General features: G+C 45.1%; 1 protein-coding gene across 1 annotated transcript; it reads left to right on the top strand.

Annotated features, from left to right (window-relative positions):
• The first annotated feature begins 264 nt into the window (after positions 1–264).
• LOC135903202 (sulfotransferase 1B1-like) lies at positions 265–13081 on the top strand. Its single transcript, XM_065433607.1, has 2 exons — positions 265–437; positions 10003–13081. The coding sequence occupies exon 2, from the start codon at positions 10039–10041 to the stop codon at positions 11020–11022; it is 984 nt and encodes a 327-aa protein (XP_065289679.1). The 5' UTR covers positions 265–437; positions 10003–10038; the 3' UTR covers positions 11023–13081.
• Positions 13082–14814: the final 1733 nt, after the last annotated feature.

Raw genomic sequence — 14814 nt, 5'->3', positions numbered from 1 at the left:
TGTGTTCACAAGGCGCCTTGCGCCTACTTGATGAAATTACGCGTGGCGCACATTCGATGGAGACTGGTAAACAACGGTCAGAAACAACTTTGCTAAATAACAAAACGATATCGCACTTAAGACCGCGCGTGGTTGAGCAGCAGAAGCAAAACAAATGCCGCGCCGATAAGCGCAGCCGGAGTAAAGCGTGCAAGTTTCGCGTTGATAACGCGCGCACCCGAAACCGAAACCGGAAGTGTAGATCAGGTATCGTTGCCGGAGGCTTCGTGCACTACGGTCAATTCGGCCGCTAGGCCCTCGTGGTTCTCTCCGCTCGTGCATTCCTATGCTATCTTTCTCAATGCTGCTGCTCTCCTGCCCTGCTTACGCTGCAAGTGGTTGTCGCAACAACGTGGACGCAGCCATCTGTGTTACCTTGGTTGGCGACATTATCCTTTGTGAGTACCGCCGATTTATCTACTAATATTTTCGTGTGAGATCAAACCTGAAATGGCGCCCCTGACAGCGTGAAACTAGCGAGGGTTCACTATGTTGCGCGTAGTTTTACGCTCTTCGTGTTTTCTGTGAGATAAGCCTGAGGGTGCAGCTTGGTCGGCTGGAAAGTATTTTGCTTCCGTACTCTTGATCAACCCTATTGCATAAGAGCCGTAGCCGCCGTAGTGAACGTCTCGGAATACGCGGTGATTGTAAACTGCACGAGGCAGGCTGTTTAAAGCATGTCGCGAATGGCAGCCCTCGCATGTTTGCAGGCACTTTGCCGCCCGAGTTGCAACGTTCCGACTGCCGACGACCGCGTCATGGCCACGACAAGCCTCCTCGCACCTGCTGCTTCCCATACACTTGCTCCCTTTGGAAGCACATGCCGAGACACTACGAATTGTGCGACGTTAGCGGCATCTCGTGGAGGCGAACGAAAGAGTCCCCTGTTGTTGGTCAGTGCCGAGAGGCAACCATGCTGTGGCGCCAATTCAAAGTTGCGCTGCGGATGCAGCCTTACGACACATTTTCCCGCCTCAAGGCCTAAAGTCATGCGCCGCTCCGGAGGTGCGGGAAGCGTTTTTACCCCCTTTCCCGCGCATGCGAGAATTGACTATCGGTCTGTTTCCAGAAAGAAAAATTGACATACGCAAATAATAATGAACAATGCGAGAACGATATCCTACCCTGGTACAGCTACGGGTGAGCTGACTGAACTTTCCAATGTGTCTATATTCTTTTTATTTCATTTATGGACATGCACATGCTAGCATGCTTCAATTAGGCAAATTACTCACGTTTCTATTTAGGAGAACGTAACGAAAAACACATTTGCCTCGCATAAAAGTGGCGACTTAGACGACATCTTTGATCCGTGTGCTGCTTTTACGCGTCAAGTTACATTCGAAATCGCTCATTTCCAGTAATCTTTGCCTAATTAAAGAGCAATTTAGTGCTCCCTCTTATACAGCTCACGAATTCACATACGCGCGCATGCGCGCATTCTATCATGCTATCTGAGGTCCTCTGCAGGACGAAGGCATCTCCCACTGATCTCCAATTAACCCTCTCTTGCCCAATCTACCCCATTTTATGCCTGCTAATTTCCCAATTTCTTCACACCACTTAGTTATCCGCCGTCCTCGACTGCGCTTCTTTATGATGCCCTCATATATCACCTGCTACTTCCCCTACTCATTACCTTGCGCGTCTAACTCCCCATCTTTCTCTTAATTGGTTGTAACACGAATGTGCATGCATACATGTAGATTGTCCTGTCATAGTGGAGGTGAACAACTATAGTGGCACAACGCAAGTCACGAAACTAACTTGATTTGGTGAACCTGTGCCCAGCGAAACAGCTACCTCGATTGAGTGAGCTCTCGCGGAACCGAGTGATGAGGACAGCCCAGATAGTCAGATACATCAAATAGATATGCATTATAAGGTGCGCTTGGACATTCAGTATGTCCGTTAGATATCCAGATTTATCCAGAAAACATTGTATGGATGCACTATGGATCAGCGCAAAGCCATTTAGAAAATGTAAGTGGTACGTTTTGGGCATATCAGGGCTGGGTATGTGCAACATCTAAGAGACGTCCACAACACCCACAGGACATCCATTGTACTACATGTGGTTGTTTCTGCAACACCTTATATATATCCACTGGATGTTCGTTGTCCTATTTGTGGCTGTTTCTTTCATTCACCATGCATGCATGCACTGTGCCTCTTCAATTTGTTTTCCCAGACTGCCCCAGACTGCCGAGAGGCTACTGCAGCCAGTGATTATTGGCGTACGCAGGTTCTCAGACAGCCCTGGAGTGTTTGGGACAACAAATCGAAGTGCTACTGTTACTAAGCGAAGAAAAACTTCGTCGTCACCACCAGCGTTTTTCTTGTGAAACTTCTTACTTCTTAGCAACCGTTTGACAAGTACGGCACGATGTCCACAATATTTGCAGTGAAATACAATTGCGGACTGCAGCTGTCTCATGAAAATAAAGTAAACAGTAAAAATACAACATAATGCCATGTCTTGGGTTCTGAAAGGCACAATGAGCACATAACGCACGAACAAATACAAGAATACGACATATGCATAGCAGCTAAGCATAAACATACTAAAGGATGAATAAAGTAAGACATTAGGAGGAAGCTATAGCTCGGGCCCAACTCAGACGCGGCCTGTTCAAATACATGTAAAACGTAGAAACATTTTTCTGAGATAACCCCTGGACCGATTTTAATGAGATGTGTTGCATTTGAGAGAGAAAGCTAAATTATAGGGACTGTTGGAAGCGAAATTTCCATTTAGGGCCCTAATCTCGTTACAAGAATTTTCAAAAATTCGGAAGTTTGAAAAAAAGTAGAAGCACGAAGTTTAAACATTCATAGCTCTGCATCAAGAGCAGATATCGCAGTTCTGTGAATGGCATCCATTTGATCATGGAAAGGTGACAAGTTCGATATGTCATTTTAAACCTTACGTGAATTTGTTACTTTGTTTACAACGGTTCTGCAAGAGCTGTATTTCCATGTTATTGGGTTTCTTGAGATTCATGTGTAACATATTTATTTTGTCCGCTTTGGATGTACTATTATATGTATTTCACAGAATTCTATTATCATTTTTTGTTCATGAGTGACAGTGTTGTAAACTTGATAGCTTGGTCTTTCGAAAAAATTCTGATTTTCGCCAATTTTCTATACAAAATTAACAAACTAAATCAAAAATTGGAACCCAACAGTGACGAGATTTCAAGTGTTTCTTTTATATGCAACTTACCTCGTCAAATCTGGTGCAGTGGTTGCCGAGAAAAACGAATTCTCATTTGACATGTATTTAGCAGCACCCGAGCATAAGCTTCCTCTTAAAAGCAACGCTTGCAATGGAATACTTCACACAGTGCACTGTTGGTTGCATTTTCTCCAGTAAAATAAAACACAAATGGCACATTATCAGACTTAATTCTCATGCACAAAAACAAAATTCACATATGGAAACATCTAAGCACTATTTAACTAATCTTGTATTCAGCAAAAGAAAAAAATTGCAACAATGTCGTGAAACATAAAGGAGAGCAACAGCTGAAGGCCCAAAAGAGCAATATATCCTATACGAAGAACAATCTGAAAACCACCAATACATTAGTATAATGATAAATTCTTTAAGAGAAGCAGGCAACCCCTGCAGCAAAAGGGTGCCAAATCAGCTTCTTCATAAACGAGAAAAATTCGTAACACAGCTGCTGCATAAACAAATAGATTTACCATATTGTTCTCACTCTTAGGAATCAGGACTCTTAAAGCGAGGAAGTCATTGTCTTCGAATAAGTAAGCATGCAGTATAAGTACCAAAATTCGATGCTCTATAAATTAAGTCAGTAGAATTACTATACCATATTTCCATGCGAGTGAGACTGCAGCCAATTCGTGTGACGATTCATGGATCATAAGGAATGTCAATGTAGTTACAGTTAGTGGTTGCCTAGTACCACAGCACAATTAGCATGCTCTAGTCAACCAAATACAGTGGTGCCAGGCCACACCATGCTGCTGAGAGTGCTGAGCAACTTGTAGGAGTATCAAATGAGCCGTTTCCTTTTTAACAGTCTCACTGTTTTCCGTATACTCAGCCTGACATCACGTAACAGGATTCTATATTTGTGACATTTTTCAAAACATACAGCACTACTTAAAATGGAGTCAGGTGCCACGAAAGGCCAAAGCATTGATTCAGCTGATGCTGGAGACAAGCTGCTACATCTACATCTCTGTAGCGTCATCTGGTTGGTGTTCATACACTGGGCTCAACATAGCAGCAGTGGTTAATTGCATTGGCCCTCGCAGCAGCACTACCAAGGAAACATGTTGCAGTGAGTGCTCATCTTCAGGTTGTCACTTCAAACGGAATATTACTTTTGGGTGGTGAAGATCGTGAAGTTTAGCCTTGTAGTGATTACCGCGACTACGGGTAAGACCGGTACCAGTTTCAAAAGAAGAAGAAAATTTGTCATCGCTCCTAAAGGCACATGGTACGATGCTATGTGGGGCTGGAGGGCGAACCGTTCTTGGAAGATCGCTCTCTTGCTGGCTGGCTTGAGCATCCTAAACCTGAAAAAGAGGACAAAATCGTTACATCTATGCAAACACATCGCTTATTACACACCCCGCATTTCGATATTCACTCTTACTTGAAGCCCACGCTTGACTGTCACTATAACGACAGGTGCGAACGTGCCAAAGACACGGACTGTCTCTCCTTGGGCGCGTTCGCGTCAGGCTTTATCTCGACCAAATCAAGCATGGGCTTCAAGTTAAGGCACATTCTGAATGCATGGGTAAGACATACAAGGCACCTTAAGACGCCTAAAGTAGCCGGTTTTCAGCTTCTCTAAATGCAGTGATTAGGTTAAAATCCCACAGAAGAAAATCGCACCTATGGCATCTTTATCATGGAGGCAATTCTAAGGCATCTGCTTAAATAGTACCACTGCCAATAAAATTGTCCTTGCAAATAGTAGAGCACAGCAAAGCTTTACATAGTGTGCAAAAAGATCGACTGTTCAAGAACACGTGAAAGCACTTGCTTGTTCCTACAAATGATAAGACCACGTAATACTGCACGCTGTACGCAGGAGCTATTTAAACATACAAAGGAGCAAGTACAAGCGTGCAAAGTATCACGTTGCTCTACAGTCAGCCCTTACTGGAAAATATCTCCAAATCAATGTATGAACGGTGACTACCACACAACATCGAACACCGCTGTCAAAAATGTGTGCCACAACCACTGAAACCATTGTGCCGTTGTGCACAAGACCTGTGGACCGCGAGAAGTACGTGCAGTACAAAAAAAAAACTAGGACGAGTATGAGAAGATGAACTCAAACACGAGACAAAGGGAAACGAACAAGAACGTTGCTTCTCTATCGCCATTTGTTTCGGGTTGCACTTCAGCTGTCCAAACTAGTCATAGCTATGCATAATTTGGCTCAGTTTAATACTATACCGAGAAGAAACGCCATCGACATTCCTTGAAGAGTACTACCGAAACCGCTGGGCATCAGCTATTCAGGCTCATGCTAAGCTCTTATTACCGGCATAAAAGAGAAGATAGTACAAAAACAAACCATCGACATATCTTGAAAACCATGTGCCTGCTGACGACCGGACACCAGTTCAGACATGTCGAGAATAAGAAATGTAGTGTCACAGCATCAGCACCGCAATCTAAAGGTGGTTCGTTGTGAGAACGGAAAGGTTGGCGCCATCTTCTGCAGCCCTTCAGTGAGCACAGCATAGAGCAGCACGGCTCAGCCATAGGGAAAGGTCAGTGCCAGCATTGGAGCACAAGCTCACAGAGGCCCGCACATCGTGTATGGAAAGGGGCAGTGTGTCATCCGTACGGAAAAACAATGGAAGAACTGGGGATGCTTCTGCGATGACGCCACCATAAGGGCGCTGCGATCGACCGGCGTGCCTGGCGCGCGAAGTTTAAACATGATGTGCAAAACTCTGCATTTATAAATTGAAACCCGCTCGAAACACAACTGAAATTTTTATAATTTACAAAAAAATAAATGATACAAACTGCTAGGGTACATCAATAACGCCGTCTATGCTTGCACGTTTCCGACCACAGATCAAGCAGTGTTCCTGATCGCCTGCTCAGCCAACGGCTGAGCGTTTCGGTTGCAGAAGACAAACAAACACTCGTCTGCTCGTTCTGTTCGGTAAGCACGCATAATTTTTTAGTATTTCGAAAGACACGAAGATGAAAAGCCCGGGAAGAGCACCTTCACTGTGCCTGGTCTGTAGCACGGGAAAACTTTCATTTTTATCAGCCAGAAAAGCGGTCGCCAGGTTGCACTGAAAAAATAATACTGCTCTGTGACGAATGAAGCCGCTAAAGCTTGGGTATTTCTCTCCGTAAAAGGGCGCTGAAGAGCAAGAATACAGGCAATGCTCTCAATGTGCCCGATCTAAAGCAGCTCGTAGTTGTGATCGTTATGCAGGAAGCTCAATGCACGCGCGCGCGCACACACACACGCACACACAAAGTACATTTGCCACCCCAGCGCTTGCCGTGTAAATAAAGAATGTGCGAACGTGGCAGAAAAAACCACAGCAAGCAAACGGCGAGCTCCAAACGTACATGCATGACCTCCGCGACAACCATAACTGCAAGATCCCGGAGGCACTGTGTTGCACTATTATTTTTCCTCTTGCCAGCAATGACTCCAGGCTGTAGCGACAGATGGCGCTGCAGTAAACAGGCACGCTCCAGCACTTCCGGCCGTCATCGCAAAAAGAGGCACGTTTTCACCCCCGGACGATACACTATCCTATTCCTGTACACCATAGACCGCATACGCTTGCTTGCTACGCCATTGCAATGGCTGCGCTTATGGTGACGTATGACAGACAAGTGACTGCGAGAATAATTGATAATTCGACAATATTGCTGCATAAGATATCTCTAAATCATTTAACTTTGCTGACATCTTTAAACACCATTTTTCATTTAGTGCGAAATCTGTGGCGTGCTTCCGGTTCCTTGCTTTCGAGCATGCTTGCGGCGCACATGGCCTGAGATGGAGTGTCAAGTGTCGGAGGTTGCGCAATCACTTCCACACGGAAAGTTTGCCGCAGTTTAAAAAAAGTTTGGTGGTGCTCAAAAAAAGCTCAGTGCCTTGATATAACTTTCATGCAGTTTCTTCTACTATATATATCAGTTGATTCCCAAACATACTGTACCTCGTTTTTTCAATTACTTTTCCAAAGTCAGAAATAAAAAAGTCATACATTGCAATAGAATGGGACGTCTATGGACATCTATTACATGATTACCGATGATACGGCGCGATCGTCGCACAAAACTATAGGCTCCAACTGCGCAGCATCGTCCACGTGTTCATAATAGAAGCGCGCGTAGACAATGTGGAAAAAAGCTTTAAGGGGCCTGCAATGTACGTCTAACATACAAACTTTATGGACGTTACTTGGACATCCAAAAATTTGCCTGCTGTACGTCTGATGAACGAACTAAATGGATGTTCATCGGACATTCAAAGCTTTGATGCCACTGTACGTCCCTTCGATGTATGTACATGCAAAGGTTGTCCATAGGACATCCCATTTTTTACTGGATGTTTTGATCAATCTGATACATCCATCGGATGCTTGTGGCTACCTGGGAGCTGGGATGGGGGGCGCGCTATCGTTTTGAATCGTTAGCTCTCTCGTTCGTTCGGCTCACGAAGGCCAAAAGAGTGCACATGCTCTCGCTCAAGAGAGTTGCGGAGAGCTGCTGGAGGGAGAAGGAGGATAGGCAGTCGTTCGCTTGTCGCTAAAGTCCCTTGATAATTTGAAAGTGCCACCACTCTTTGAACTCTGCCGCCACCACCCCACCTTTTCTCCTCCTCCTCCTTGCCCCATGGGCGTCCCCCATGCGGGAAGCGATCTTAAGAACATTCTTCTGCAAGACGATTGTTCTCCCGGCGTTGCCCTTGAAAATACGCAGATCTTGCGTTTTGCTTGTGTTTTTCTTTTTTGTGCGTGCCATTTTTCGCCTCAGTTCGGCTGGCTCGGCACTTTGGCTCGGCCTAGCCAAAGTTGCTCGCTGTGTTTCCTTGTCTCTGTGCTATCGCTATGCCACGCTGTTGCGCATATAACTGCAGCATGAAGCCTGAAGATGGTTATGCAATTTTTATGATATCACAAGGAAAACATGACGGCTTGCGCAGGAAGCTGTGGCTGCATAACATTGGCTGAAATAACTTTGTTCCGACAAAGAACAATGTTGTTTGCAAAGTGAGGCGTCTTTCTTATTGCTCGCATCAAAGCATCCAGCAATGCTGCATTTTTAAAAAAAATTCTTCCGGCCTGATCACCAGTGATTTTGCGGCGGCAGTTTGTACATTGCGTAAAAATGTGGTTGTCCACACTATGCTTAATATTCTGCTGTGACTCCATCACCTCGCACGCCCCCAACTGTTGTTATTCAGCCGTAAATGCAGCGCTATAGATTCTGCTTTCCGCTGTGAACATTTATGTGAGAAGATAGAACCTCTCGATCGCACTTTTCGCGGTTGTTAGGATCCGTCGCCTGTTTTACTAAAAATTCAAATAGCAGCTTACGTCGATGTGTGCGTCAGTCATACAATGAATGGAGGCACCGAGAAAAACTAGTGGCACGTATACCCGCGGTATTGCAGCTGATGAGCTCTAGCTAGTCCACATTACGTTTTATTTTTCAGTTTTAAGGCACAGCCTTTAGATCTCTGCCTCAAGGTCGCATTGGGAACAGAAAATATTACGTGACCCAGTAGGGCCAGAAGCGACCAAAAGCATGTGCAGCCATGTATAAGAGATGATTACTGATTAGCAAAGGTAATTTATGATTTATTAGTGACTGTATTAAGATGGATTCAGCTGTAATAAGGTGGGTTCAAATGTGACAATCGAGATAATCAATAATGAAGATATGACAGCAGTGTGTGCCGTGCAGTTGTTGCTCTTGATTTCTATAAAACTTACAGTACTTAGAAATCAGCAGTCGCTGTATTTGCGTAGCCCACGCAAGGACCATGCACGCGCGTCTAGTCACCGTTACGCTCGCTCGCTGCCCTGCGGTCTCTCCGCTAGCGCCATTATCTCGCCATGGCAGCTGCCACCATCGTTACAAACTGCGCGGTCGCTTGCTACGACAGTGATTTCGGGTACATCGATTTTGTCATTTCGCCAGCCGAGAGGGGAAAGGGGACAGTTATCATCTTTGCCAATGCATCCGCCCCGTTGTCAGACTAAACGGCGCACGCAACAGCCGCGTCGCATCAGGGAGGAGATTTGCGCCTATCCTAACTCTCTTGCATGCGGAATCATGCGAATGACAATTAAAATTTGGAGCCGCATATATCGGAGCACAGACACGCTGGAAGAACTGCTCCAACTGATATTGTGTAGAAACACGACTGTCTCTAGCCTTTCAATAGAAACATACGCACTTACTGCAGTAAACAAAAAGTGAAATATTCAATTTTAGTTAATTGTGCTGCTGACAGCGATAATCATCTCACTTTGTGTCTCCCTGTCCACGTAGCTTACTGCACAACTGGTCTTCGCGTGTCTCCAGGTCCCTAATTTTAAGAAAACCATAAAGCTTAATTTTCAACACCCTGTATAAAGCGGTAGACTGAGCATGTAGGTACACAATTTTCTTGCACCTTCAGGAACTACCCTAATCACTTGCCACTCATTATATCGGAAACCACTGTTCGTGAATGTTTTGGGGGACACATATATACATCACCTTTCTCGTTTAGAAAATGCGTACTGCCTAACTTTCTTTCCAGTCGAATGCCTCTATTCTTCCCTTCATATTCAGAGTTGCAGACGCTTAGCATCCCAACAGCTACTACAAGCAAAGGCTGTTTCCACAGAAATGAACCTACTGACTGTTGCTCACGGAAGCTTCATTCTCTGTGCAGATACTATACCAGTCTCCTTCCTTTCCAGGACACCTACGCTGCCCTTAAGGGGGAAATAACAGCCATGCCAGGTCGAAGGCCGTACCGGCAAGTCATCGACGGTGTTCCGAGGTGCCCACTGGTTAATCCGGCTATATTTCGGAAAAGTCTCTCTTTCCGCGCTACCAAGGGTGACGTTGTGCAGAGCACCTACCCAAAGAGTGGGTCTCATTGGATTCAGTACCTAACGCAGCTAATACTGAACGGAGGAAAACACATCAGCTCCTACGACGAGTTCACCGCAAACTTCCGGGCAATCGAGTATATGGATACTGATGGCTGGGAGTCGCCTCTATCTGTGAGACTGTTCATGACGCATCAGCCACTCAGGCGAGAGATTATGAACACGGACGCCAAGTACATTTACATCGCTCGAAACCCATGGGACGTCTGCGTCTCGCAGTTTCAAATGACCACAGATCTCAGCAGCTCACAGTTCGAGGACGGCACATTCGAAGAGTTCGTCGAACCCTTCATCGAGGGAGACTTGGGCTACGGAAGCTACTTTGACCACGTGGCGTCTGCGTACGCCATGAGAGACGAACCGAACGTATTCTTCGTGACTTACGAAGAGCTCAAGCGCTACACTAAAGACACAATTTTGCGACTGGCTAGCTTCTTCGGTGAGACATACGAAAAGGCTCTGATGGAAAACTCGCAAAGGCTGCAAAATATACTTCAATGGTCCAAACCAGAACACATGAGGAAAGTCATCGTGTTTAATCTCAAAGGCAACGAGACGGCGGAATGGAACAATCTCTTTGTCAGGAATAAGATTACGAGTAAAGAAGGCTACAATGGAGACAAAGCAAAGTACGCGGTGGTAAAAGAGGCCAAAGTGGGAGGCTGGAAAGAATACTTCACACCTGAATTGCTCGCCCGTTTCGAGAAGAAAATACAAGAAGAAGGGGATCAGGCATCGTTTATGGAGCTGTGGGAACGCATTCGAAAGGAGGCGTTCACAGTATTCTGCCAATCTGCGGTGTACCGGGACTCTTCCGTATCTTAATGCGTAGTTGCTAACGTGTATTTCAAACACAGATATGATGAACTGAACAGACGCCAGTTATTTCTGCGAGGGGTTCTCCTTCTGAAATATTTAATAACTTTGTTAGAAGTCGGCTCCTGTAAATAGAAACCGCCTTGAAGCCTAGAGTCCCCTGGGCTCGCAATCGAAGGTTTGCCTGATTAGACAAAGCCTATTTCTGAGGTTCTTATTTAGATTTGAGAAATTATACTATGTAAAGCATGCTTACATGTGAAAGTCGTCGGTAATTTTCATTTGCTGTACTGCAGAAGACGTTCTGAGATTAAACTAATGAGTTATAGTAAGTTTATCAGTACCTCATAACTCACATTCACCTTTACTGACAGGATTAAAGGCCCGCAATATCTGACACAGTTAGCAAACAACGGAAGGCAAACTGCGTTAGTATAGTATGCGCAGTTGCGTCTTTGTGTATAGTCTGCAGGGCACACCACAGTGACGGGTAAAAGTTCTTGGCAGAATAATTAGGCTCCTATTAAACCCCAGCGCAGCAATTTTTAATAAAGTGCGCTAGCTTCTCCCTCTACTCATCGAAGCTATGACTGTTGAAACGACCACATTGGTAAGGCTATAAAGGACACCAGCTTGTGGCCCACACAAGCACTGGCATATTCCTCCGAAAGTAATTCAACATACAGAATATGAATTTTAACAATTTTCATACTGTAGGAAATGACAAATTTGGCGCCAAGCTTTAAACAAATGTCGCACAGGCAAGTCATGATTTCAGTGAATGCAACCGAAAATAAACAGAAAGTCTCCAGAGGCCATCTAGTGTCGAAGACTGCAACAGAAACAAATTAACAGATGCATTCATGATCTGTGCACACTGCAAGTTTATTTTGCTCATAATTACTATGTTCGTCAGGAGCACAGAAATGAATAATTATTGATATGATTTAGAGGACGTCCTCTATATGATATCAATATTTATCAGCCCTATCAATAATAGGTGTCAGTTGTACTACTGACACCTATTTTTGAAATTGTAGAAAAACTATTCAATTTAATTCAAGTTTATTTGCATCTATGCATGTACTACAGGTGACAGGAGTACATACAAAAAACCAAATGAATTCGGCTTGAGGTGTCTGTACCCCCAACAGAAATGGCAGTGTGCACAATAAAGAGAACACGACCCCTTTGTCGCACAAGACACTTAACAAGTACGAACGCTTGGAGAAACATAACGTTACAGAAAAGTTGACATCGAAACGCCGGACTTCACGTTAGCCACATTATCGTGACGTCAAATACATAGCATAATTTTGTGACGTCTTGTAGCGAGAAAGTCGGGTATGGTGTTGCTGCTAATAAAGATAATTCAGAGTACCGATACGCGCGTTTCTACTGCACGGGTATGCGTATGGCGGCCACACCAATTGCCGGATCGCAGTGAGTCAACGATTCGTGACGTGACGATGCATTTACTTCGTACTAAAAACTGCACATGTCAAGAGCGAGCCACTTGTGCGTGTTAAGAAATTGCTTGGGTTGCTGTAATACATGATAGCATATTTTCCAAGGTTTACATCAGAGGTCTCCACACTACACCTCCGCTATTCCCCAAACGAGCCTCTGCGGACAAGATCCGGCACGCGGAGGACTCCTGACTGGCCTGCGGCCGGTGATAGCCCTTCCTACGTCGGTGGGCCATTTTTACCCGCAAAGCCCCTCCGGCGCTCTGGCCCAAGAGCAAGGCTTTTCCGGAAAACCTTACCCTATTACGCCTCTTCCTGGGACGCGGCTTCACTGCACTTACGAGATCATGCCATGGCGAGGCCTCACTCGGCGCAGCGCCGCACAATCAGGAGCCTGATGTAACCATCGCGTGAGGACCACGTGATGCTCCGATAGGCCAGTGCAGCGTGGTCAAGTCCCATGCCTCAGGTCAAAACAATGACCAGAGTTTGCTCGACTTCGCCAAGTCGCACTAAGTCGAGGGAGCTTTTCACCCGCGAAAATTTAGCATGTAACTGGCTCTATATAGTAAAAATTCCCTTTTTTTGGTCCACAGAATACATGGAATGATAACAAAGGACATCTTGAAGGAATTAGGTAAGACTGTCTCCACACTCAGCTTATAGGGTAGGCTAAATTCTGGCAATATTCATGGGGTGAATATTGCCACATGTCTAGAGGTGAAAAAAATATTCGTAAGGAAAATAATAATCTACTTTGTTGTAGCGCAAGCTGAACGATAGGGACACAGAAAAACACATTTGACAACCACACGGCGCTAAGTAGCTACGCGAACTTAGCGCTGTCTGATTGTCAAACGTGCTCGCTTGCGCTACAACAAAGATATTGATCATTCTCGGGTGGTTACCCGCCGTGGTTGCTCAGTGGCTATGGTGTTGGGCTGCTGAGCACGAGGTCGCGGGATCGAATCCCGGCCACGGCGGCCGCATTTCGATGGGGGCGAAATGCGAAAACACCCGTGTGCTTAGATTTAGGTGCACGTTAAAGAACCCCAGGTGGTCAAAATTTCCGGAGTCCTCCACTACGGCGTGCCTCATAATCAGAAAGTGGTTTTGGCGCGTAAAACCCCAAATATTATTAGAATATTATTCTAGGGTGGCGCGCTCTAACTCTAAACCTGCGCGCTAGAGAGGACGCAGGTCTGCAGGATGGGTACGGGGAATATAAAGGCATTTTATTCACCTTTCACAAAACCACCATGCACTATCAAATGGGCAGGTTGGCTTTTTTGCCCCTGCACGGTAAACTCCTCAGGTCTTAGGCTATCACACTCAGAATGTTGCAGACTATAGTCGGGTACAACTTTAGAAAAAAGGGGCGCTTACTCCTCCGCAGTTGATTCACACGAGCATCCAACTATAGGCGCGCACTCTGAACTGATGTCATGAGCCGGACTGCCGGTGCCTCCGCCGACGGAGAATATGGCCACCCACGCTTCGAACTGGGCCAAGTCGCTTCACCTGTGTTCTTCAGCCTCTCGCTACGTTCTTGCATCATTGTACAAGGATGTACAAAGATGACGCTGCCGGATTCAGCAACAAGGAGCGAACCGAATTACTTTATTAAATGATATTTACGCATTCTGTCCGGCTGCGCCCGCTAGTATTTCTCAAATTTCGGCGCATGGTAAAAAGTTTTATTTTGTATTGAGTTAAATAAACATTACGTTCTAGCTTTATTTATGAAAATCAGGCAGTTATTACACTGAATTACTGAGAAATTAACTAATTACAACTCATAACTGATATAAAGGCCTATAGAAACTAGTGATCGCTAGCTATTGACATGCAGCAAGCATAGTTCTCTCGGTTTTACAAATCTGTGTTGTCATTGATATCAAATGAAATTTCATGCAGGTAAAATCAGCAGTTCGACAATGAGGCTTGCTGGGAACCTCGTCATTGAGGCCATTGGCTCACATTCTCCCAGAGTTGGGCAGTAAAGCGAACCCATTTCTGCTTAACATCCCTTCCTTCGCTCTTTCTTTCTTCCTCCTCCTTAAGATAATGAGGATTTTGGTTAACATTGCTAACTGGTAACGCCGAGTATACCTTTCATATAGCATTGCGTCATTTATGTCAACAGAAAGGTCATTCAAGCAGTTTGTTGTGATAACTAGGAGTAGGAGGTCTTACTTCCAAGTGATCACAAATCCCTTAGTTTACTATGACAATAATAGCTTTTATTCATGTATGTCGCCATTGATATCAATCCAAAAGTCATTAAATAAGTATTTTTTGCTTACCGCTGCTGACCAATTACGCCCGCTTA

This window comes from Dermacentor albipictus, chromosome 2, assembly GCF_038994185.2.
Source record: "Dermacentor albipictus isolate Rhodes 1998 colony chromosome 2, USDA_Dalb.pri_finalv2, whole genome shotgun sequence".
NCBI lineage: Eukaryota > Metazoa > Arthropoda > Arachnida > Ixodida > Ixodidae > Dermacentor > Dermacentor albipictus.
The sequence above is the reverse complement of the archived record's forward strand: the minus strand, read 5'-3'. Positions and strand labels throughout refer to the sequence as shown.